This window comes from Chelonia mydas, chromosome 21 (genome assembly GCF_015237465.2).
Source record: "Chelonia mydas isolate rCheMyd1 chromosome 21, rCheMyd1.pri.v2, whole genome shotgun sequence".
In the NCBI taxonomy this organism is placed as follows: Eukaryota; Metazoa; Chordata; order Testudines; family Cheloniidae; genus Chelonia; species Chelonia mydas.
The window spans coordinates 7,869,624-7,893,798 of NC_051261.2; the positions used below are offsets into that span (position 1 = coordinate 7,869,624).

Consider the following 24,175-nt stretch of genomic DNA (forward strand, 5'->3'; position numbering starts at 1 on the left):
GGGAGAGTCTGGTCTGAGAGTCCTTTCCCCCCATCTGCACCTGCTCTTCCCCCCACCAGGTACACCACGCCCGGTGGTGATAAACCTTTTGTCAAAGAATGCCGGGATCCTTATTGTTGCAAAATTGCCATGGGGCCTTGATGGGCCATTGACCACCAGGGTTCAGAACCTTGATTTTAAGACTCAGCTGCAGGTCTCTAGCACCCAGACCTACAATGCCTTTTAAAATCTACCCAGGATCATTCGGGAATCCATCCCTATTGATTTGGGTTGCTACCCCAACAAACAAAGCTTCTGACCGGGGCACTTTGGCACTGCCCGTACATTGCTGCTGGTCAGTGGCCTGTTGTGACACAGGCCTCTAGGTCCTTCCTTGAACTGCGGCCCTGGAGATTACAACTGTTTGTGCTATTTATAAGGTCCGGGGGAAAGTCCAAGCTAAAAGTGGTGTCCAGCAAAAGCCTTCCCCAGCCAGGCAGGATCTGCGTCTCCAGCCCTGACAGTTCTATCTGTTCTTCCCGGTAGCGAGGCTAACAGCTTGTGAAATGTCACAAGATCCTCAGGAAAGAGACTGGAGTCTCCTTGTAAGCAGCAGTGTGACTGCTTTCCTGCCAGGAGTGGAGGAGAGTACCAAAATATCCTTTGGATCCAACCTTGCTTTCTTCCCCTGCCATCCCCTTTAAAATATATATATTCCCGGGCCCTTCCCAGTGCCGTCCTAGCTGGATTCCTGCTGGAAAGGGGGCTGCAGCACATTCCTTCCCAAGACTCTGTGGCTGGGGATTTTCCCCTCCACACCCCAGCACAGGGTATCAGCAGGCAGCAGCTAATCAGGGAATGTGTGGGGGGGGGGTGGGGGGGTGAGGATCCTTCTCAGATGTGATGCAGAGGACCATGCCTCCAGGACCCGAGGGATATAAATACAAGTGAAGTCGCCTTCCCTGTTAAATCTTGCAGGATCCCTCTCTCCTCAGTCAGTGAAAGATGCAGCTGGGGGCCGCTCGTGGGGGTTATGTAAGTCACTCTCTGTTTAATCGGAGCCAGAAACTAATCATGAAAGAGTATTAAAATTGTCTTTAGCGGCGGTTGTGTTCTCTCCCTTTCTCTCCCTCTCTTTCGCTATTCGGTGGGTTAATTGCTCTGACAGTGAGCCCATTGTTTGCTCAGAAAGAGCAAGCGAGGCTCTGAGACCCGTGCACACACACGCACACACGGCGCGAGACTGAGCGTGGCACTCGACAGGCTGCTGCATGCCCAGCTGGCATTCAGGAGGGAGGGAGAGAGAGATTTTAAACAGGTGGTAGGGGAATGGGGGCCTCTGCTGGAACTGATACCCCGTTGGGGGATGTTCCTCTTGGTTCATGGTTCGAAGCACCAGGAATTTTCTTCGTTAGCTTTTGATGTTTGGATGTGCTTTGTTTCTACGGAGAGGCCATGTAGTCCAGAGGGGAGGGCACCAGGCTATTTGTGGTCTATTCCTGCCTCTGCCTTGCTGCATCACCCTGGGCAAATCACTTTGCCTCGTTCCCCCATCTTGTCTATTTAGATGATAAGTTCTTGAAAGTAGGGACTGTCTCTTACTATGTGTATGTACAGCGCCTAGCGTAAAGGGGCTCTGATCTTAGTTGGGGCTGCTAGGCTTTACAACAGTACAAATACTAATATGGGACTGTGGAATAGTCACCACTAGGAAAGCGGTGGACGCCTCGTTGCTTGGCTCTTTTTACAAGTAGCTCTGGTTCAAAGAAATGATTTAGGGGCAGTTCTCTTGCCTGTGTTATACAGGAGGTCAGACTGGGTGATCACAGTGGTCCTTTCTGGCCTTGGACTCTATGAATCTATGACTAGCCGTTGTGCTGAAAATGGTCCTTGAGGAACTGTTCTCCACTGGTCAGATGGGACCTGCCAGAGCTTTTCTATCCCTAGTTGCTGTGACTCTGATTCTCTTCCCCTTCTCTGTCTTTGTATTAACACGACCGTGAAAATAATTGTGAAGCCACTTGTAGCATTCACTGTACTGGTGCACAGGGTGGGATGAACTGCTTACTTCATAGGCTTATACCTGAAGTGTAAAGCCCAGCCCTAGGCTCTATGGCACTTGGGAGGCCATTGGTGGCTTTGTGCTAGGCAACTTGCCCTTTCCCAGCCGGTTGGGCTGCTGGAGACTAAACTGCCCTGCAGCACAAGAGTAGCTTGAGAACTGTTCTGACTTATGCCAGCAGAGAGCATCTCCATCCGCTGGCCAGGAGTACTGGGGTGCCGGTCCTAGGCCAGCTGAAGATTCCCCTAAGGAAAGGCAGCTTTTAATCCCCTCTGTGCTGATCCAGTAACGCACAGGGGCATTTGTGAGGTCTGAGGATCTAGCCTCTTGTGTGTTAGCTACATAACTCCATGCAGTAGATGTTCTCTGTGTTCAGTAGTAATAACATTCTGCATTTCTCTAGCATCCTCCAGCTGAGCATCTCCAAAGCCTGCGGGTGGGAGCATAGTCTTGTAGCAAAACTGAAAGACGGGCATTCCTGAGCTCCTGGGTTCCCCGCTCAGCTCAGCCACTGACTCACTGTGGGAGCTTGGCCAAGGCCTATAAGCCTAAATTTTGAAGCGCCCTCAGTTTTTGGGTGCCTAACATGAGCGAACTGGGGCCTGATTTTCAGAGATGATGGACCTGCAATGAAGCCAGTGGGAGCAGCGGGTACTTAGCACCTCTTCAATTCAGGTCAATGTGTCTCCAGCTGGGCACCCGAAACTGACAGGCACGTTTGAAAATCCGCCCTAAATGCTGTACCCAAATTACTGTCAGGAATAGAATCCAAGAGTCCTGACTCCATTTCTTGCTCTACTTTGCCGCTAGAATATATGCGAATGGGAGCACTTTTCAGTTCCCCTCCTCCCCTGGTCACTTTTGTTTCCACTGGAAAATCGGGGTGACCAGGGGGAAAAGGGATGAGTGCGGGAATACTTTTTTACTGGAAAAAAACCCTAGAATTTCAATGCAAATTAAAATTTCCTGCAGAAACTTTAATTTTGGTTGGAAAGCCATTTTTAAAAAAAATTATACCATGAAAACATTTCAACCCACGCTAATTACCGTACTCCTCCTTGGCATGCTGCATCTTACCTTGCTCCCTAGTCAAAGGAGAAATCCCTAGGAATTTCCATGAAATGCATTAGCCCCTCTGTTCAGTTTGTAACAGCGATGCTCAGAGAGGAACAGTCTCGGCAACACCACACCAGCTTGTGTCTGGCTGGGAGATGAATTTCCCAGGCCTCTACCACTTTTGCCCACAATCCCTCATGTGGCCAGCCAAGTTGTCCCACAATGCTCAGCGAAAGCAAGCCCAGAGTGACCAAGTGAGCTGTCATAGACTATCAGGGTTGGAAGAGACCTCAGGAGGTCATCTAGTCCAAACCCCTGCTCAAAGCAGGGCCAAGCCCCAATTTTTGCCCCAGATCCCAAATGACCCCCTCAAGGATTGAACTCACAACCCTGGGTTTAGCAGGCCAATGCTCAAACCACTGAGCTATCCCTCCCCCATGAACCATGGGATGCGCACCCAGAAATCTTTGCGTCTCTCACAACTGGATCCAGCGAAAGGGAGAGGAACCATGTCTTTGTCACCCAACTTGAGGGTAGACTGCTGTGAAGACATAGCCTATGCATGTTACGGGGGCGGGGGGTAGGGGGAAGGGAGTAAGAAGCATCCCACAGTGCCTTGGAAATGAGCTCAGCGGAGTGGGAAATTGGAGCCCTTCCACTCCACTGGCTGCTGTTTGCGTGAGCCTTGTTGCTACTATCTCTTTATCTCTTGCTCTCTTTCCCTGTTAGGTTGCCTCCCGACCACACTCCTTAGCTAATGGCTATGAGCTGTTTGAGGTCTCCGAGGAGAGGGATGAAGAGGTGGCTGCTTTCTGCCACATGCTAGATGTGTAAGTACCTGGGAGGGATTGAGACGCGTTCAAGCCGTCTTTCTGGGGTCTCCATGAGTTAACCTGTCCTACAGCACAGGCCATAACTCAGAGGTCCATCAGTGCACGGGTGGCTGAAATGCCCTGGGGATTTAATTACTGTGGCTTAATTAATCTTGGGAGAAGGAAGACATGCTTTTTGTTGTCTCTGCTGTTTGTGCTGCATGGTAGCTAAGCAGTGGCGCCGGGGAAGGGTCATTCCCGGGGTGCGAGTGATGAGACAACAAGCCCATTTGTGCTGGGCCCTGATTGGAATCCTTGGCACAATTCCGTGCAGAGGAGAGGAGGGTGGGGGTGGCGCCTAGTGGTGTTTGAAAGCTATAAAAGAGGCATTTGGGGAGACAGCATAAGGATGCCCCTTTCCGCTCTCTTCAACACTTTGGGGCTAGGAGAGCTTTATAGAGGGACAGCATGGGGAGATGGTAAATATCTTCTTAACATTCAGGGCTCTCCTCCCTAACAAGGGAGACTGACGCATGTGGGTGAGGGAAGGAGGGGGAAGCAAGAGGGGGAACTAAGACCATTTAGGACTCTCTTAGGTGGATGGTTTCCCGACATAAGGAACTGAATGCACCAAGGCAAGCAAACAGAGGCCTGCTGTCTGGCTAGCTGCACTATCAGTTGGTTTCAAGTCAATATTAAGTATGATATCGGTGATCCCTGCTGGCCACCTGTGTAGCTTAGTCATTGCCAACCGGCAATTTCCCAGAGGTGTTGCAGCCTCAGTTCTGGAGTGGGAGGTGGCTTTGCAGATTAGTTCGGAGAGGGTGTTCCATGCATAAGGGGTGGCTTGCAAGGATGCACAATGGCTCATGGGAGAAATGAAAACCAGGTGGTAGAGGCAGGTATCTCAGCTAGAGAGAGAGGGTGGAGTCCAAGACACACCCCTCCCAAGCTACAGGCCTGAACCACTTGGAGGAATGGGGTGCTGATGGTGACAGAGAAAGAGGGGAGCAGGAGGACTTAGCCGGCATGGGCCCGAGGAGATGGAGCTCATTTTGGGCCAGGTCAAGCTCAGGCTGGCCATGAGACACCCACGAGGAGACATCGAAGAGTCAGGCTGAGATGCAGGACTGCGTGGAGGGAGGCGAGTTGGAGAGAGAGCGGTAGATGGTGAGAGTCACTGGTGTTGGCCCTGTGAGCCAGTGAGATGGCTTGGAGCTGGGTTGTAAAGGGAGGAGAAGAGGCCAGGAGAGAGTCCTCTGGTGCCTCTATGGAAACGGGGAGAGAGGATTGGGAGAATCTGCCACACAGTGAGGGATAAAGCCCTTTGTGGGATGGGGCAGGGATCTCTAATTCCTCTTCTGCCTGCAGCTTGAGATCCGGCTACAGCACCAAGGACTATTCCCTCACCGGCTTTGTCTGGAGCACGGTCAACCTCAGTTCTGAGCACCTGGGCCACGGCATCAGCCTGAAGGTGACCGTGGTGTGCGACAGCGTGCAGGAACCGCTCACTTTCACCTGTGACTGTAAGTCCCTGCTTGGGTGGTCAGTATGGTGCTATGCTGACCCCGTGTCCACCTTTGAACACGGTATCCTCATGTGGTGAGAAACCCACACCTCCGCCGGTCCCCACAGCAACGAGGGGGCTAAGATGGCTGCCATTAGCAGCTAAAGCAGTGGTGTCTTCTGCCTCGTCCTACAAATTCATCTTCCAGCTCCTATGGGACAGACGTGATCCTGGTGACAGTGGCTCCTCTCCCAGAGGAGAGCGTGTCTGTGTCGCTCCCATGGGAAGATATGTGCTAGAGATGGGGCCCCCACATCTAAACCCTGGGTTCTGAATTTCTCAGTGTCCCCCTGTGATGGACAGCACCAAATGCTGAGTCCGAGAAGGCCAGAGGGGGATTGAGATCCAGGTGCAGATCTCTCAGCTCGTTTTCACTCTCCATCACTGCATGTGCACCAAGGTCTCTGGTCCTCTTTTGGATGTGGTTGCTTGGATACGACTAAGGCAGATAAGCCTTCAATTACAGGGCTGATCCGAAGCCCATTGAAGTTAATAGGAGTGTCTCCACTGACTTGGATGGGCCGCTTGTGGCCCAATCAGCACGCAGCTGCGGCCCACGTGACACCTTCAGGGCCATACGAGTATTATATATATTGTGTGGATGTGGCCCACATAACACACAGAGAGCTGCATATGCAGTTCACAGTGGTAAATAGGTTGAGAACCACGGCCCTAGGCGGTGGCTCGCCGCATGGGTTAGACGCTGCCCGGTGTCTCGCCAGGCAGGAACGGGGCACTGTGGAGGAAGCATGCACTTCCTCGCGTGACTCCACCTCCAGCCAGGCGCAGAGAGGGATTGTGGGGAGCAGAGTCTCGGTCACTGATCAGAGAGAAGCGGGTGGGATGGGGAGCCCCAGAGAATCGTGGCCTGAGGCTCTCGCCCTGCTGGGTTTGTTCCCTCCCCACCCCCACAGGCTCCTCCACGGTGGACCTGCTCATCTACCAGACGCTGTGCTACACGTACGACGAGCTGCTCGGCATTGATGTGGACGACTTCGTGCTCAAGCTCTGCGGCCTGGAGGAGTTCTTGCAAAAGTGAGTGAGCAAGCGGTGGCCAGCCGGCCGCACATAGGGACCTCAGCGAGCCTGCCCTGGTGCAACCAGAACACCCCCTGGTGTCCGGGGGCGCGGTGGGTGGTGGAGAGCTGTTGAATCCTTGCTGTGCTAGGGGCAGAGAAAGGGGAGCGAGCCTCCAAACATCTTCCTCTGTCCCCTCTTTCGTTTGTCCTTCCTTTCATGCTCCTTTGCATGTTCACATGACAAGCCCTGTGGTTGCTCTTGGGCCCAGCCCCTCCCACTTTCCCTGGGGCATTGCGTCACCTGAACGGGTCAGGGCTGTGCGACAGCTGGGTTTATCAGAACACAAGTCAGGAGTCCCCTGGATTATTCCGTTTCCTGCCTCCCGACATCACTGGGGACTCTCCTGCCAAGAAAGGCAAGAGCCTTATCCTCCTGCTGCAGGATATAAGTAACTCCCCTTGACCCCATGCGCTGGGGAGCTCATGTTTGGAGAATATTAGAGTGGCCAAGAAAAGCTCTTGAAATACTTATAAAAATCATGATGATACTCCGCAAAGTGGCTGGGGCAGGCAATCAAGTTGAGAGCTTAATTTTTGGTATTTATTTTTAAGTGGCTGGCAAAGGGCTGCCAGCTGGAGCTGGCTGAACAGGGTACAAAGAAATTTGGAGGGGGACGGGGATTTTGAAAAAGGTTTTGTTTTGCCAAATTTTCCTGCTGACAATGTTTTGCTTTTATGATGAAAACCCCCAAATGTGCTGGTGCTTCCTCCCAGTTGGGAAGCTGAAAAATGTCAAACAAAATGCAACTTTTTGTTTAAAGAAGAAGAATCCTTGGAGGGGAAATTTTAATGGAATATGTTTGCCCAGTTGTGGTGCGAGCCTGTTTAACCTTTGTGGAAGGCCTGGGACACCTGAAACGACCCCAAAGCCTCCCTCTTCATTAGAGATGAGGGCCCACAAAAAAATAAAGGCCAGCAAAACATATGGACAAATAAAGTGTAGGGGTGGGTCTGAGGTAAAACGAAAGGGGGAACCAGTGGGGACTGAGGAACAAAGAGATTGTAAGTTCTTTGGGCAGGGACCGTCTCTGTTCTGTATTTTTACAGCACCTAGCACAATGGGGCCTGGTCCATGACTGGGTTTCCTAGGTGCTACAGCAACACAGGTAATAAATAATCCTGTGGGGAAAGGTGCCACGGTGACTGACATCCTTTGCGTAGCCACAGGACAAGCGTGAATGCAAGATTTCCCATGCTGCCCTGTGACGTGTCTCACCCGGTGGGACCACGTCTAGGAGGGAAGAGATTTCGTTCAGTCTCCATGGCCCGTTCTGTCCTTCTTGGGGTAGCCAGTTAGTTCTAGTGGCTAATTTTTGTGATGTGGACACGTATCCTTTGGGAACTAGACTGAGACCCACCTTCTTGATTTCGCATGGGCCACCAAACAGCCTGCAGGTACCAGCCTGAGCTGGTAGTGAAAGCCTCCTTGCCCCTGAGCCATCTGCGGTCCCCCACTTTGGCTTTTTCCTTTGCTAACTCTCATTTTGCAAAACAAGGATGCTCAGGGGGACACTGGAGCACTGGCTGGCCAGTGACTGGGGTCACCCCCCTTGTCATTCATAACCATTAAGTGTCAGTCTCTCCATGACGGAGTTACTCATAGTTGGTGGGACTTTAAAGGTGGCTTTAGTTTTGCCTCTTCAGAGCTTGTGGCCTAGTAATGATGCCGGAGAATGCGAGCTGGCAAGCGAAACCCCCTATTATCCTGGCTGGGCTGTCAGTGAACAGACTTTTAAACCACATGGAGTCCTCAGCAGAGGCTGGCTTGGAGCGTGCAGGAGACCAGATCCAAGGGAATAAACCACCCAGACCAGTTTGCTGTCCAGCATGGAAAGCAATAAAAGCTTTCTAGTCTCAAGGCTATTTCCTGTTCCTCTGCAGCCCTGGCAGGCTGTACCGTAGCTTTAACCACAGACAGGCTTTCTCTGCAGTAATGGAGGGACGAGTCTGTATGTAAATGGCTTTGAGAGCGAAGTCTCAGGTTTGGCATTACTAGACTCCCTGAAACCACAGGTTTTAGCCCCAGCAGGGGCTGCTCAGCCTTTCAGCCTTCCCGGGTAGAAGAGTTGAGTACTACTGAGGTCCTTGACTGCTGCACATGGGCATTAAAGATCGCCTGGTGCTTTTTGTAATTGCAGCTGTTTGCCCTGATACAAACTTCCCCTCCCTGCTTTTTGACATTGCCTCCACCCCAGAGGTTGCTGCATTTCATGGGTGGAGGAAGTTTTTTTCTGTAGATAAGCTACCTGTAAAGCTCCTTAGGATGAAAGGCGTTCTCTGGGTGCAAAATCATATTGATGTAACATACATGGCCGTATGGGCAAATAAAGTATCTCCTGGTAATTACATACAATAAACCAGAACAAGCTGCCCTAAGGACCTGACTCTGCTTCAACAAAGTCATTGGAAGCTTTGCTATTGACTTGACTGGCCACAGAATTAGGCCCTAAAGGGGCAGTTGGGAAGTCTCCTTGTGCAGGGGCATCTCCTGGTTGGCTCCATTCCAGCCATTCCCTGCCCTCTGCAGAAAGGGTGTGATTAGGATTGGGCACAGGGTGAGGCCATGCTCCTTGTGCGCCAGCAAATCTTGCCCGGCTGGCAGAATGGCCCTAGTTGCTCCAGCCCTTTAAAGCAGCCCTCTGTCTTAGAATCACCTTTGCCCTGTTTTCCATCGGCCCCGAGCTCGTGCGTGGCTGAGGAATCAGCCCAATATCTATGAGTGTGTATGTGTGTGTGTGTGTGTATTTTAGAAAGGGCCATGTGCAAACCATATATATTAAATAGCCATATTTACCAAAGCAAATAGAAATATGACCTATATAGAAAATCTCTTCGGATGATTGCCATTGCAACTGCAGTGGATTGCTGGAAATGCCTCTCTCCAGGCAGAGTTTGGCCAGCCTTGAGGGGAAAACTCTGCCAGTTGAGAACTGACAAGATCATTCCAGCCTCCGAGCTCAGGGACCAAGACAAGCTGCAAATTCCCCTTGTTAGCCGCTGGGCTTTTTCTACTGATGCTGTCAGCGTCAGCAGAAAAATTGTCTTCCTTTGTGTATAATGAGCCTTAACCAGAAGCAGCCTCCCTCTGAAAAAGTAATTTACATCAGATGAGGGAATGATGCTCCCGACTTGTCATCTGCAGGCTCCTCTGGGGCTTTTTTTTTTTCTTAAAAGAATCTGGTGTACTGTTACAAAAAGAGAAGACAGCTTTTCTCTCATCCTTGCATCCAAAGCACAAACTGATTGCAGAGGGTGGCAGAGAAAGGCGATGTTGAAAACTTTTGCACAGGCACAAGAGGGTGTCTGATGTCAGGTTTGCTTCAGGGAGGGAGGAAGGCTGGTCTTGTGGTTAAGGCACTGAGCTGGAACTCAGGAGAGCGGGATTCCAATCCTGACTCTGCCACAGACTCACTTCCTGTGTAACCTTGGGCAAGTCACTTCATCCCTCTCTGTGCTTCAGTTCCCTATCTATAAAAGAGGTTGTAATATTTTCTTTCTCCTACCCATTGTCTGTTTAGATTGTGAACTCTTCAAGACAGGGACTGTATCTTATGTGTATTTACAGCACCTAGCACCGTGGGGAGCCGATCTCGGCCCAGGCATGTTGGGGCTAGAGTAATACAAATAAGTCCTTTTTTCCAGCTATCTAATCGACATGCCCGGCTCATCACTGCGAGTCTTTGCACACATTTGGCAACGACACGGCTCGTCTTTGCTATGGGCTGTGTCCCCTCTTGGCAGGGAACAGCAGTCTTGGGGATAGAGCAAAGATGTTCCCCATCTTCCCCCCTCCCCCCCACCCCCCACACACTGAAAGGTCCATAATGAGCTGGGGTGGGAATGCTGTGGTCTATCTCACTGGTCTCCTGGAAAGACCTTGGAGGAAGGCCCATGAACAAAGCCACATTGTTTCTGATCCCCCCGCCCCCCCTCTTCTCTAAAATGCAGTAGACATCAGGAGTGCTCAAAGCCTCCCCTAGCTGTTTTGGCCAAACAGGCTGCTCAGCAATCAGAAAACATCCTACACTGTCACGTCAGTTTCTGGAACCTCTGGGCTCGATTCTTCTCTCACTCACGCCTAGTGCAAAGCAGGAGCAAGTCCACTGAAGTCAGTGGAGATGTACTGGTGTAGACAAAAGGGACATAGAGCCCGCAGTGTTCAGTGGGGGGGAAGGGTGCCTAGCTGAAGACTGAAGTCCCTTCTCCAGCAGATATAACGTAAGCTTCCCCTGCTCTGTCGTCGCCAACGTCCTTTGCCCCTGATCCGGAGAGATGAGAGGGGAACTCCTTCTCCACGGCCTGTTCAAACTTTGTCACTTTCAATGGTGGCTTGTGTGAAGGAGGCACCAGGCTGACTGAGACTCAATAAACTCACTTCACTCCTGTCAGCACTCACCGGTGCTCAGTTGGAGTCAGTGATACTGAACCGAAAGGCCCCATAACCATTAGCCCCTTCACTATGCTAGATATGGGCTGTGCTTAAATCCATACCTAGTTTCCATGCCGGATGCCCCAAAAATGCCTAGATTAGATGGCAGATTTCTCGTCAGGCCGCTGCAAACATGCAGAGCCTGTGACTATTTCTGGTCCTACGCTACTACGTAACTATCTATCTAAAGTTCTTTTATGAGCCCCATTAGTATAGCAACTGAGCACTTCATAATCTTCAGTGTATTTGTCCTGCCCCTGTGAGGTAGGGCAGGGTTATCATGCCTTTTCTATAGGTGGGGAACGGAGGCACAAAGAGGCTAAGTGACTAGCCCAAAGTCACATAGGGAATCAGTGGCAGAGCTTGGTATTGACCCACCATCTATAGAGTCCCAGGGTCATGCCCGAACCACTGGACCACCCTTCCTTCCTAACTAGTTTCTATTTTTTTTTATCATCAACAACCTGTTGTTGAAATAATAACACACAAACCAGAACCCAGTGTGCTACCAATGTGCTAGCTCCCCCGATGGTTCTGCAGTTAATTAACAAGCTGTTCACAAAACCACACACACACACACACACACACACACACACACACACACACACACACACACACACACACACACACACACCAGTTACCAGGGTGTCCAGTCCCTTACACCGAGGCAGCACTAAGTATTATCTAGCCCATGCCTGACAGGTGTTTGCCTAACCTGCTCTTAAAAACCTCCAAGGACAGAGATTCGACAGCCTCCCTAGGCAATCTATCTGTTCCAGTGTTTAACTACCCTGACTGTTAGGAAGTTTTTTCGATGATCTAACCTAAATCTCCTTTGCTGCAATTTAAGCCCATCACTTGTTATCCAGTCCTCAGTGGTTAAGGAGAACAATTTATCACCCTCCTCTTTATAACAACCTTTTACGTACTTGAAGACTGCTATCATGTCCCCCCCTCAATCTTCTCTTCTCCCGACTCATCAAATTCAATTTTTTCAGTCTTTCCTCATAAATCATGTTTTCTAGACCTGTAATCATTTTGTTGCTCACCTCTTGACTTTGTCCAATTTGTCCACATCTTTCCCAAAGTGTGGTGCCCAGAACGGGACACAGCACTCCAGTGGAGGCCTTATGAGGACTGAGCAGAGAGGAAGAATTACTTCTCGTGTCTTGCTTACAACACTCCTGCTAATACATCCCAGAATGACATTCACTTTTTCTGCAATAGCATTACACTGTTGACTCATATTTAGTTTTTGATCCACAATCACCCCCACCTCCTTTTCTGCAGTATTCTTTATTAGTACTTCTTCTGGATTCTTCATTTGCCATTTCCCATTTTGTATTTGTGCAATTGATTATTCCTTCATAAGCGGAGTACTTTGCATTTGTCCTTGTTGATTTTCATCCTGTTTATTTCAGACCATTCCTCGAGTTTGTCAAGACCTTTTTGAATTCTAATTCAGTCCTCAAAAGCATTTGCAACCCCTCCCAGCTTGGTATAGTCCACAAACTTTATAAGTGTACTCTCTATGCCATTATCCAAATCATTGATGCTAGAACCAGACCTAGCACAGATATGTCCTTCCATCTTGCCTGTGAACCATCGACAACTGCTCTCTGAGTATGGTTTTCCAGCCAGTTGGAACCTTACAATAGTTTCATCTAGGTTGTATTTCCCTAGTTTATTTATGAGAAGGTCATGTGAGACAGTATCAAAAGACTTACTAAAATTGAGATATATCACATGTACTGCTTCCCTCCTATCCACAAGGCTTGTTACCCCGTTAAAGAAGGAAATTAGGTTGGTTTGACATGATTTGTTCTTGACAAATCCATATTGACTGTTACTTATCACCATATTATTTTTTAAGTGCTTACAAATTGATTGTTTGATTATTTGCTCCATTATCTTTCTGGGCAGCAAAGTTAAGCTGACTGGTCTATAATTCCCTGGCTTGTCCTTATTCTCCTTTTTATAGCTAGGTAGTATATTTGCCCTTTTCAGGTCCTCTGGGATCTCTCCTGTCCACCATGAGTTCTCAGAGATAATCTCTTATGGCTCCAAGATCTCTTTAGCCAGTTCGTTAAGTATTCTAGGATGTATTTCACAAGGCCCTGCTGACTTGAAGACATCTAACTTGTCTAAGTAATTCTTAACTTGTTCTTTCCCGATTTTAGACTCAGATCCTACCCCATTTACACTGATGTTAGTTATCTGATCTCCGCTAACCTTTTTGGTGAAAACAGAATCAACCAATGATCTATTGTTGTAGGGCAGAGTGCAGGCAAGAGGTGTGTTGGAAGTGCTGAGGATGTGGAGAAAATCAGAGAACCTGAATTAAAAATCCTCTTACTAGGACCAGAGTCTGGGCACTTCTGCCCCAGCGACCCCACTCGCAACCCCCCTCCAGGCCTTGTGATATCACTGTGCACTTTGTCTCACCACCTCAAAGTCCCACCTCTTCCCCACTCCTGATCTTGCCTGGTTATGTTATGGCAGTTGCACCAGCTGTGTGTGGGGTGCAGGTCAGGATGCAGGCTGTGCTGAGATAAGAACCAGCCATTCCTGCTGGAGCAGCCTGGCAGAGGCAGGGCTTCCTGCTGTAGTTTCCCCCCACTCCTGCATTGTTCCCTCTGTCAGAGGAGTTTGAGGCAAGGGCCGGCCCAGCTCGGTCTCTGGTTCCCATTCATTTTAATAGGAACTGGGCATCCGTGTTCCCTGGGCATCTCTGAAAGCCTCAGCATAAAGCTTTGAAAGGAGCTGAGACACCATCCTCCTGCTCCCATCCCATCTGTAGCTCTGTTCCCTGTTCTCTGAATGCCATATTTTCACCTCCCAGCATGCTGTCCCCAGCCCCCCCTTGGTTTGTACCTGCACTGCCCCCATGTGCTCCCATCTCTCCTACTCCACATTCCTTCCTACACCCTGCTATTTCCAGGCCATCCTGTCCATGAGCTTGCAGTTGTTTTAACTCTGTCTCCCCTTCCTTGGGCACCTTGCACTCTGCTTTCGGGGCGCACCAGTGAAAGCCGTGCTAAGCGATCCTCTGCTGCAGCTGACAGAGAGACATTCTGTATCGCAAGCTGCCTCCAGAGCACTTCAGCTCCTGTCGCTTCCAGATAAGGCCCTACAGCCAGGCCAGGCTGGAGCCAGAGTTTGGTTCTACCTGAGTTTGGTCTTTACTGAGTTTGTACGTGACAGTCGCCACTTGGGCTTTCTGTCTTGTAGGGCTTTGCCCAGCCCCCACGGTAAATTAGTGCAAGCTCCGGGCTGCTCTTATTTATACTGTGCATCCCTTGGCTGCCCATGTGTAACCAAGAATGAGGCCAAGACACCCTGCTAGCCAGGTTCTTCTTCACCCCTGCTGCATCCCCATGGTGTATATTAACTGGGGAATCTCCCCTTTTCACCCTCTCAGCACGGCACTCTTGAGTGATGGCCCATTTTTCAGTGGGTGAGGAGCTGAGAGGGCAAGTGCCTCAATAACAACTTTCTAGAACTTACTAACTAATCCCCATAACATCTGGTTTAAAGTGGTGGGGGAGGGAACTGAGGCACTGGGTGTGTGTGGAGGGGGGTGGAGTGACTTGCCCAGGTTTAGCCAGCCAGGCATTGGCAGGGCTGGAGTTAAAACCCAGCCCCTCCTGCTCCCCAGTGCTATGCTCCATCTGCTAGAGGCCCGGAAGATCCTTATCAAAGCGGAGGTCTTGAATTTCCAGGCCTTTCCCTTCTGAAGCCTGTGCCACAGGTTGGAGTGGGGCCTCGGATCACAGCTGTCTTTTTTCTGTTCATCCTTCCAGCAAACACGCCCTGGGCAGCCACGAATACATCCAGCACTGCAGGAAGTTTGACATTGACATCCGGCTGCAGCTGATGAAGAGGAAGGCAGTGCGCAGTGACCTTGCCAGGACGGTGAGCAGCTGCTCTCTAGGGGGAACTGAGAACGCACTGAACTGATGCATGCTGTTGCCACTGCTTGTTGCATTGATCTCCACTGCTGTCAGGGCAGGGGTGGGGAGGGTCACCAGCTATCCCGGGGTTGCTGATTTGCGGGGACAAGGCTATGACTGTGACGCCCTGCGAATTGCTGCCTCGCCAGTTCCCTTCCAGCGCGTTCAGTTCTGCGGCTGCTTGCCACCTCGACCCCTGCCCACCACCAGCTAAAAGTTCCCTACTCCCTGCCTTTCCCACTGCAACCAGGGCTTCCTTTGGGACAGCTTCTAAACTCCAGCAATTCATCCTTGAATCCTTCCCAAATGCAGAGAGATTTGCTAGACATGGCTCTACAGAGGAAACCATGAATGTAAGAGATGGAAAAGACCCATTCGATACATCTAGTCTATCCCCTGCCCAGTGTGAGATTGTTCCTTGCATCTGCCCCCTGCTAGTTCTAAATGTACCAAGCAACGGGGCTCGGGGGGTACTACTCCACAGCCCTGCAGATCTCGGTGTCAGGAAACGTTCCCCGATTATTGTCAGCATAGGTTGTCCCTTATGTTAATTTAATCACAACACTCTTGGCTAGAACCCGTTGGCCCTCCTCAGTGATCCCACCGAACCCAAGAGCCCCTACACGCCTCTCAACGGACATGGAGCTCACGGCTGAGATCTTCAAAGATACTTACTTTTCAGTGGGAAGTTGGTATCTCAAATGACTTCAGTGACTTTGCAGATGTCAGCCAGAGTCTTTCAAGTATCAGCAGAGAGTGCTACTAGGTACAGCCAGCATCCCTGACCAGGAGGGGTTAACGCTAGAAGGTCAGATGCACCTAACAGGTCTCTTTCTCCTACAGGTGAACGATGACCAGAGCCCTTCCACGCTCAACCACTACATTCACCTGCAGGAGAGGCCAATCAAGCAGACCATCAGCAGGTAAAGAGAAGGGGAGAGGTGGTGATGTGAGGTGTACAGCTCCCATTGGGGGTGCGGAGGGGTGTGGATGGGGGGGTGCTGAGCAGGAGGGTGGAGGAAAATAAATGGATCCAGGCAGCAAGGCACTTGCACTGCTTTGCTGGGGCTGCATTTGCATGCCGTTTGCGTGAGAGGGATGGGCTGTCCGGTGAGAAATGGTGCAGAGGCACCTCCATCGCTATGGCTCGCGCTCCCTCTGTCTGTGCTGAGTTCTCACCTATCTCCTCCAATCCAGGCAGGCCCTGAGTCTCCTCTTCGACACCTTCCACAATGAGGTTGACACCTTCCTAGCAGCCGAGGTGAGTGTGGCTTGCCTGGGACAGGATGGGCCCTGTACTTGGACCCACGCCGGTACAGAGTGGAGCAATTTAGCAGTTGGGGGTGAGGGGCATGACTGGGCTTGTCTATACACAGAAGTTGCTCCAGTTTAACTTAAATCAGCTGTATAAACAATTTTAGCAGAGCCAGTGCAAACCCCAGTGCGGACAAGCTTATTAGATTCCACCTGGTGTATAGCAGTTTTGCTTGCACTTGTAAACTGGGCCTTGTCTACGTGAGAAAGTTGCACCTGCTTAATTTAAATGGGTTTTTAATCTGATTTCATTGAATCCGTGCACACGGCTGTGTGGACACACATTTCTGCTTAAGGGGGTTTATTGTAGTTAAGCTAAACCCAAACAAACCACTCTTAAACTGATCTAAGCTCAGGTCCATGCTTGGAAGACTTTGCTGGTATAGCTACATCAGTATAATATACCGGCAAAGCGCTCCTAGGCCATGTCTGCACTCTAGGGACTCATAGCTACAGCCATAGCTATGCCAGCATAACCCTATACTGTGACACTGCCGACAGGAGTTTTTCCGTCACTGTAGGAACTCCACCTCCCTGAACGATGGTAGCTAGGTTGACACAAGCGTTCTTCCGTCAGCATAGCTGTGTCCCCCTGACCCATATAGTTATGTTGACCTATATTTTAAGTGTAGACCAGGCCCCAGTGTGGATAGAGCTTATACCAGCAAAATGGCACAGCTGTGTCAGTCACAGACCACATCTTCTCCCACTCCTGACCAACATAGTGGTGCCAGGAAAAGTTTGTAGAGTAGATCTGGTTTCAGAGTATCCACACACACAGTTGCAACAGCTTAATTAAATCAGTTTAAAACCACACCATTAGTTAATCCAGTGCAATTTGTGTGTGAAGACCAGAGTTGAGAGTGTGATTGGACTCCACAATGCCAGTCTTAGTGCTTCTAACAATACTTTGCCACTCCACAGCACCTTTCATGTACAGATCTCAGAGCACCCTTCATATGTGGGTCAGTGTTCTCCCCATTCTACGGAGATGGGAAGGGACTGGCCCAAGGGAGTGGGGCCAGAGCCCAGATCTCCTGACTTCCAGTCCTTTGCTCTCATCACTAGGGAATGCTGATTCCTGTAATGAAGGTCCCATGGGGCTTTCTGTTTTTGGGGTGGGTGGGGGGTTACTTAGTTACTTCATTTTCAGTCCTGTCCTCTGGGACCCGGTGCATGTCTGCCAGTCACCCACATGCAGGTTTTTCCTGCTAAACCCTAGGGCCAATAAGCCTCTCTTGTTTTCACTAGGCATGGCCACGCCTGTAAAAGGATTGCTGACCTGATCCTGAACCTGAACCTTGCCCGCCTTATTTCACATTATGTTGACTCTCTACTTCCTCATTGCAGTCAGGGATTCCTCATCAGAGCCAGTGCTCACCAGTTTTCCAGCCCAGCTTCGCAGACACAAGAGGCTGAAATAAGTCTAGAAGAGTGATCCCCACCTAGGGGTTAGAGCAGAGAACTGAGCGTCAGGACTCCTGGGTTCTTTTATGTTTTTGCCACTGACTCCCCTCAGGCAAGTCGTTTCACCTCCCTGTGTCTTGGTTCCCCATCTATAAGATGAAGATAGAACTTACCTACCTGCTGGGATGGCTGTGAGAGTTAAGTCATTAATGATTTTAAAGTGCTTTGAGATCCCATGACGGAAGGAGCTGTAGAATGTGTATAATTACTGTGATCCAAAACAAAAGCTGACCCTTTATTCTTGGTCATTAATTTTTACACAGTCTTTAATTGATAAGAAGACCAGGCACTTGCTCTATATGCACCTTTCATGTGTGGATCTCAAAGTGCTTGGCAAAGGAGGGTAGAGGCCATTATCCCCATTTTTACAGATGGGGAAACTGAGGCACAGACCAGTGAAGTGACCCGCTCAGAGTCACACTTGAGAGCCATGGGCGGAAGCCAGGTCTCCTGGCTCCCAGCTTGGTGCACTAGACCAAGGATTCCCAAACTTTGTCATAGCATGGACAGCAGCAGCCCCTAGTGGCAACTCCAGCTCCATGGTTTGAGGTGTCCTGGCTGGAGTTACATATAAGGGAGTGGAACTGGCAGCATCATGAGTGTCCATAGTGCTCAGCTTGGGAACCTCAGTGTTAGATCATGCCACCTCCATTTCAATAAGTGTAGGTATCCGCTCCCTACCCAGTCCAAAATCAGTCCTGAGAATCAAGTCTCAAGCCAAACTGATTAAAGAGTGCTGAGAGTCCCACCTCCCTGTGACATTGGGACCTGGGGAATGAGCCATAGCTTTGCTTAGCTGATGAGGTATGGCCACTGGATCTCTCGCATGTGACCAGGCGAGGAAGAGCCTCAAGCTCCTGTGGGATTCGGTGGAGCCAATGGTGCTCTCCCATCGCCAGACCCACATGCCGAAGGTGCCAGGATCCTGCCTGCTTAGCAGCAGGCCTGCTCCCAGCCAGGAAAGCCAGGTCTGCAGAGACTCAAGGACGTACAATGAACCGCGAGGCGACAGATACTGGGCTGGGAACTTGCTCAGCAGTGGCTGTGTCTTTCCTGTTGGGGTGTCCTGTTGGAGGGGACACGAGAATGCAGGTGCAGATGGGTACCTACAGGGCATTATTCCCACCACCCCCTGTTGCATGTGACTTTCTTTAGGTGCCACAGAGTCTCCTCTTTCGCCCTGCCCTCTCCTGGCACCTTCTGGCTACATGTACCTCCCGAGGGTGGAGGGGGTACAGAAACGGGGGATAGCACAGTGCAGAGATCGGAAAAGGTCTCATTCCCCCCACCCCAACTCTGTTTTTGGTAGCTGGGATGCAGAAGCATAGGCAGCAATTTGCCATGGGACCCTCCTCTCCATCTCTTCTGGGCAGGTCCAGACCAGGAACTCCTCGGCTTTCCATCCACTCCCTTCCTCCTGGGCTGCTGCTTTATCTCAGGCATAATCCCTCTGCACTCAGCCTCCTTGCCACCACTCACCTGGCCCAAGACAGAGAGAGAGGTCTGTCTCTCCCAGGATGCCTGAGCCAGGGTAGAGCTGCGACTGGCTGGATGCTACCCCGGAGTCAGATAGAATGTGCTGTGGTGGGACAGAGGTGGTTAAAACGCCGGCGTCCTTAGGCCAGAGTCCCAGTGGATCTCCTTATGGCCCCTGCTGTACGTCCATAAGATAGCTATCATGTCAGCATACCTCAGCAATGGTGGTAAGGTGAAGCCATCTGGCTGCGTCGCCGCACTGTGCAGTAAGCCTCTTCCTGCCTTCCCTTCCAGGGAGACTTCCAGCTGAAAGCCGACCGGGTGATCCAGTCCGTCATGGCCATTTGCAATGCCCTGGCTGCTGTGGAGTCTCAGGAAATCACTGGAGCCCTGAACCAGCTGCCTGCCTGCCCTTCCCGCATGCAGCCCAAAATCCAGAAGGTAAGAAGCCAGGACCCAGAAGCTCCTCAGCAGGGGGGCTGAGCTTGGAGGAAAGGGATGAAATTAAAGGGAAACTGAGGCTTAGCATTAGCGGTGTGTGTGAGCCGGGGGGAGCTTCTGGCTGGGGAGATCTTTCTAGGCTGTGGAATAATCTCCCTGGGGAAGGGTGGGAGCCTCGTCTCTTGAGTCTGGCAGAGCCCTACATAACAGACAGGACAGTGGGGAGCAGTCCTTCCGTGGGCTGGCTTCATAGGGCTTGATCCAAAGTCAGCGGGAGTCCTTTAGTGGACACTGGATCGGGCCCATAGATTTCAAAGCCGGCAAGGCTGTGATAGGCTACCATGAGCTAGTGATCAGGATCCCCCTGACCTCTTGTGTAGACCAAGGCCAGAGAGTGTCACCTAGTGGTTCCCTCCACTGCAGATGTCATTCTTCCCTGCTACAAAACTCTGAGCTTCGAAGCTCGCCACTGAACTGGACTGTATCTCCTAGGCAGAGATCCGGTCTCATTTTAAGGACTCCCAAGAGCTGGTTAATCTAACAGTAAAGAGCCCATATGTGAGAACCCAGTTTCACAGACTGGAGAGGGCATCTACTCACATTTAGGTAGCATAGTGGGTGCAAATGAAGGGAATCTGGCCCCTTTTCATCCGTTTTTATCCCCCCCTCGCCAACATACCACATGTAAAATTCCTGAACAGCCAAGACCGTGCAACTGCCTTTGTTGTATTTCCTTGCTTGCTGCAGCTTGAGTGGCAGGGAATGGATAGGCTCTGGGAGGCTGTTACATAAAATAGCTGGCTTAGACAATTGCTTCCAGCTGTGTCTGAGGGCACTGGAATAACCTTAACATTGCTTTTCTGGTTTCTTTTTCCTCGACAGGATCCAAATGTTCTGACCGTGAGGGAAAATCGGGGTAATTTCTCTTCTCCGCTCATTCTGTTGCAGAGTTCTTGGTGCTTTTGATCTTCAGACCCTTTCCCCCTATTTAGAGTGGGACAATCTTTAAAAAAAAACAAAACTTTTTTAGGTGGAAAAATGGCCTTTTTAGGGAGGGAATTTATCACTTTTTCTCTGTTTCCAGAGAAAAAGCTTAGAACATAAGCTTTCCTCTTTTTCTTCAGTTTCCAGGGGTTTTACGCCCCCAGCTTGTTCCCCCTGAAAAAGATCCACATGCAGAGTCCCATTGGCTTGAAATAACTTTTAATCAGCCCCCTAAAGCGTCCCACAATGTGCTTGAGCCCCTAGGCAGGTCACTGTGCAGGGTGTGGGTAGGGCATGGTCATCTGTAGTAGGATAGAGGCAACCGCAGCTTCCATCATGGGCTGGCAGTACTGGAGACCTCCCCACCAAGGCCCAGCATGGGGAAACGGGAGATGGGGGACGGGGGGAGGCAGCATTCCAGAGCATCCCTGTTTCATGCCTCATCTGCGCTCCCTTACAGAGAAGGTCGTGGAGACCTTGACGGCTGCCATCTTGGATCTGGTGGAGCTTTACTGCAACACTTTCAATGCAGACTTCCAGACAGCAGTGCATGGAAACAGGAAGCACCACCTGAGCCAGGAGGCCTGTCTCCTCACCTGTCCCCTCTCCTTCACTGTCTACGCCACGCACCGCATCCCTATCACCTGGGCAGCAAGGTACGAGGGCTTAGCTGCGTGTCCCTGCTGGGCGGTGACGGTTGATTGGGGTAGATCCCTGCCCTGGTGCCTGGCTCCTTGTCTGGAGTGACATCTCAGGATACCCCTTCACTCTGTCTGCTCTGCGGCCGCCTAGCCCATGGGGTCTCTCCCCAGAGTTCAAAGGCATGTTCAGTGTAAGGAATCCCGCCCTCATTCTAAGGCTCTCTGCCCTGCCTTAGTCTGACAAAGAGCATCTGGGCTGATTGCCCCCGATCCCTGTCGCCCTCTCGCCTCCTCTGGGCCGGGATCCTACAGGCAGCATTGGGAAGAGTCTGCAGCAGGGCTGGGAGGGGACAAGACATGAGCTGGGGCGGCATGACAGGCTTTTAGCATCCTTTACGAGGACACTCGGTCCTCATGTTCCAGGGCATCACTAGCTGAGGTCAGGGAGATATCTCCCTTTGTGGTGGAGTATGGGTATCTCATGCCAGAGGTTAGCACAACTTCCTCTGGACCTTCTGGCAAAGGCCACTCTTAGGACCAGAAGCACTACTAATCGGCTCTGTTCCACACCCCACACCCAGCTTAGGCATTACTGAGTCATGTGGATACCTGGCTGCAGTGAACATATAATGTATGTCTACCCCCTCCCCCCAGCCCTTCCATGCCATGTTACCCTCACCCCTGTGTGGTGAGATGTGTACAGAGCTCCAGCTGGATTCCTGCAGGGAATGCACAGGTGGGTGTCTTGGCCCTGGGCACTGCAGTGGACCATAGAATTCAGAGCTGGTAAAGGCCTATATCGGCTCATAGTCCATCCCCCATGGCCCTGGCAGGGCTGCAGAGAGCGCCCTGATGAGGGGTGTATCAGAGCCAGTGCGCTCCTGGGGATAGACAGGTCAGAGACAGAATTGGAGCTGGCTGAGGGGTTCGTTCCTAGCTGGAAAGGCTGCAGCAGCTGTTAGTTAGTTCACTGAATGGTTGTCTCATCCCTGCCATAATCTAGAAGCAAAAAGAGACCTTCCCTTCCCTACCTGCATGGCCCATAATGATCATACAGAATACGCCAGGAATATGGGCCCTGGCTGGATCAAAACTTGGGATGCCAGAGGCCCCGGAAATTCAGCCCGTTGGTGCCATGCAGGTGGGTGCTAGAGGAAGCGCTGGCAGGGAGGGAGGGGAGCTGAGCATTCCCTCTTGCAGCAGGGAGAGGAGTCAGAGAGCGGGGCTTGAAAGAGGCTGCGGAGAGCGAGTGGCGCCGGCGCGGGGGCCCGGTGCAGCTGAGCTCTGCAGCGCTCTCCGCAGCCCAGCCCAGCCCCGTTTGCGCAGGCTGCGCTGGAATGCGCTGGGAGAGCTCATTGCAGCAGGCTCCCCCCAGCTCCTGCCTGCTGCAGCCCTACAGGCTGTGACAGATGGGCCCGTTCTCAGCGAGGGCTTGGGCCCTGGCGGCCCATGGCTGCCTGGGCTTTTTATCCTGGCTTGATAAGGGGACAATGAGACGTGTGTGGTGTGTGGGGAGGGCTGAGGGGGGGTGAAGGGGATGCTCCTTTGTTAGCTGCCTGGGCTTGGATATGTGTGTTTCACCCAACGTAGGGAGGATGCCCATTGGTAAACCACGCTCCTGGCTATGGCTGGCCGCCTTACAGAGCTCTGCAGCTCCAGCAACACGAGCCTGCGAAGGGGGGTGGCATCGGGGGTAGGAGGCAGCAGCAGTCGTAGCAGCCGCCCCTCCAGGGACCCCTCGCCTTTGTCCCATCCTTAATGTATTCCAGTTGGTGATTGACTCTGAACAAAGGAAGTAGCCTGGGAAATCCAGGCATCTTCTGACCTTTGTTACCCCATGGCCCTCCCTGGATCCACGCTCGGCACCTGTCACATGGCCGTGTCCTTCTGGGACACCCCCATGTGATGGCATTCGGTGGCATATGTCAATCTGGCTGTGTGGAAGGAGTTGGGCCTTCTCTCGGTAGCTTCCCACCCCTTTCCCAAAGGGATAACAGCCTGGGAGAAAGATCCCATGGCTGATCTGGAGAGGCGGTGGAGAAAAGGAGATAAAATACCCCACCCTGAGCTGAAATGTTCTGGGGAGGGGAATGGGCTAAGAGGAGACATGGAGTTTGCGCTCAGATTTAGCTGCCTCCTCTGGGGAGAGTTGTGCGTCTGATCTCAGGGCAGATGAACCAGTTTGGGTTACAGTAAGATTGCCACGAACCTTGGCCTGAAATTCCAGCCTTGCTGGCCACCCAAATTTGAGAAACGTTTGTCCAGTGTCACCCCTCCCCAGTGTCTTGCGTTATCATGGAGGTGCCCGCGCCTCTGGATTCCAGCCGCAGACCACAGCAGGGGACCCCCGGGCAGCATTGCTGAAACTTCTGGATAGGCTCCAGAAATTTGGTGAGGGAAGCTGTCCTCCCCAGATCTCTGAGCCCAGTTTCATGGACCCACGGACCATATTCTGGGGCCACTGATTTCCATGGAGCATTGCACCAGCTGAGAATTTGACCCCAGAGCTGGGCTAAGGATCCGAGGCCTGGTTCTCCCCTTGCCTCATAGCTGGTGGTATCACTTACCCCTATGCAAAGCAAGCACCAAACCCTACAGCAATGCAAGTGAGTGGAGAAAGTCTGACCTGGTAGCATTTTACAGACCCGAGGTGCATGGTAGTGGGGAATCGAGTCTGGAGGGAGACTTATCCAGATCTCTGAATCTTCGTCCGAGCTCAGTCCATGGCTTGTCCAATCCCATTGGGGCCCCTAGAAAGAGGTCAGGTGCATTTGAAAGGCTTCGGTTTATCTGTCACCTGCTGGATTTGGAATAAACCAAGCCATTCCCCCCGCACACTGCTCCTGCTTTGGGTACCGCTAGGAGACGGGAGGAGGGAAAGGGGCAGGGAGGCGAGACGGAAGGAAGAGATGAGG

The 24,175-nt window shown here is 51.4% G+C and overlaps 1 protein-coding gene across 2 annotated transcripts in view; it reads left to right on the forward strand.

Moving 5' to 3' along the window:
- The window catches only part of PIK3C2B (phosphatidylinositol-4-phosphate 3-kinase catalytic subunit type 2 beta), a 78,925-nt gene that overhangs the window by 30,217 nt on the left and 24,533 nt on the right, over nt 1-24,175 (forward strand). Inside the window, exons 4-12 of one of the 2 annotated variants that reach the window (XM_007065120.4) lie at nt 3,827-3,927; nt 5,281-5,435; nt 6,391-6,511; nt 14,788-14,899; nt 15,781-15,860; nt 16,135-16,198; nt 19,489-19,635; nt 20,518-20,551; nt 21,080-21,275. In XM_007065120.4, the coding sequence (XP_007065182.2) occupies nt 3,827-3,927; nt 5,281-5,435; nt 6,391-6,511; nt 14,788-14,899; nt 15,781-15,860; nt 16,135-16,198; nt 19,489-19,635; nt 20,518-20,551; nt 21,080-21,275 (1,010 nt within the window). Of the gene's footprint in view, nt 1-3,826; nt 3,928-4,879; nt 5,112-5,280; nt 5,436-6,390; nt 6,512-14,787; nt 14,900-15,780; nt 15,861-16,134; nt 16,199-19,488; nt 19,636-20,517; nt 20,552-21,079; nt 21,276-24,175 lie in introns of those variants that run through there. The other variant, XM_043533787.1, reaches the window with a different exon arrangement.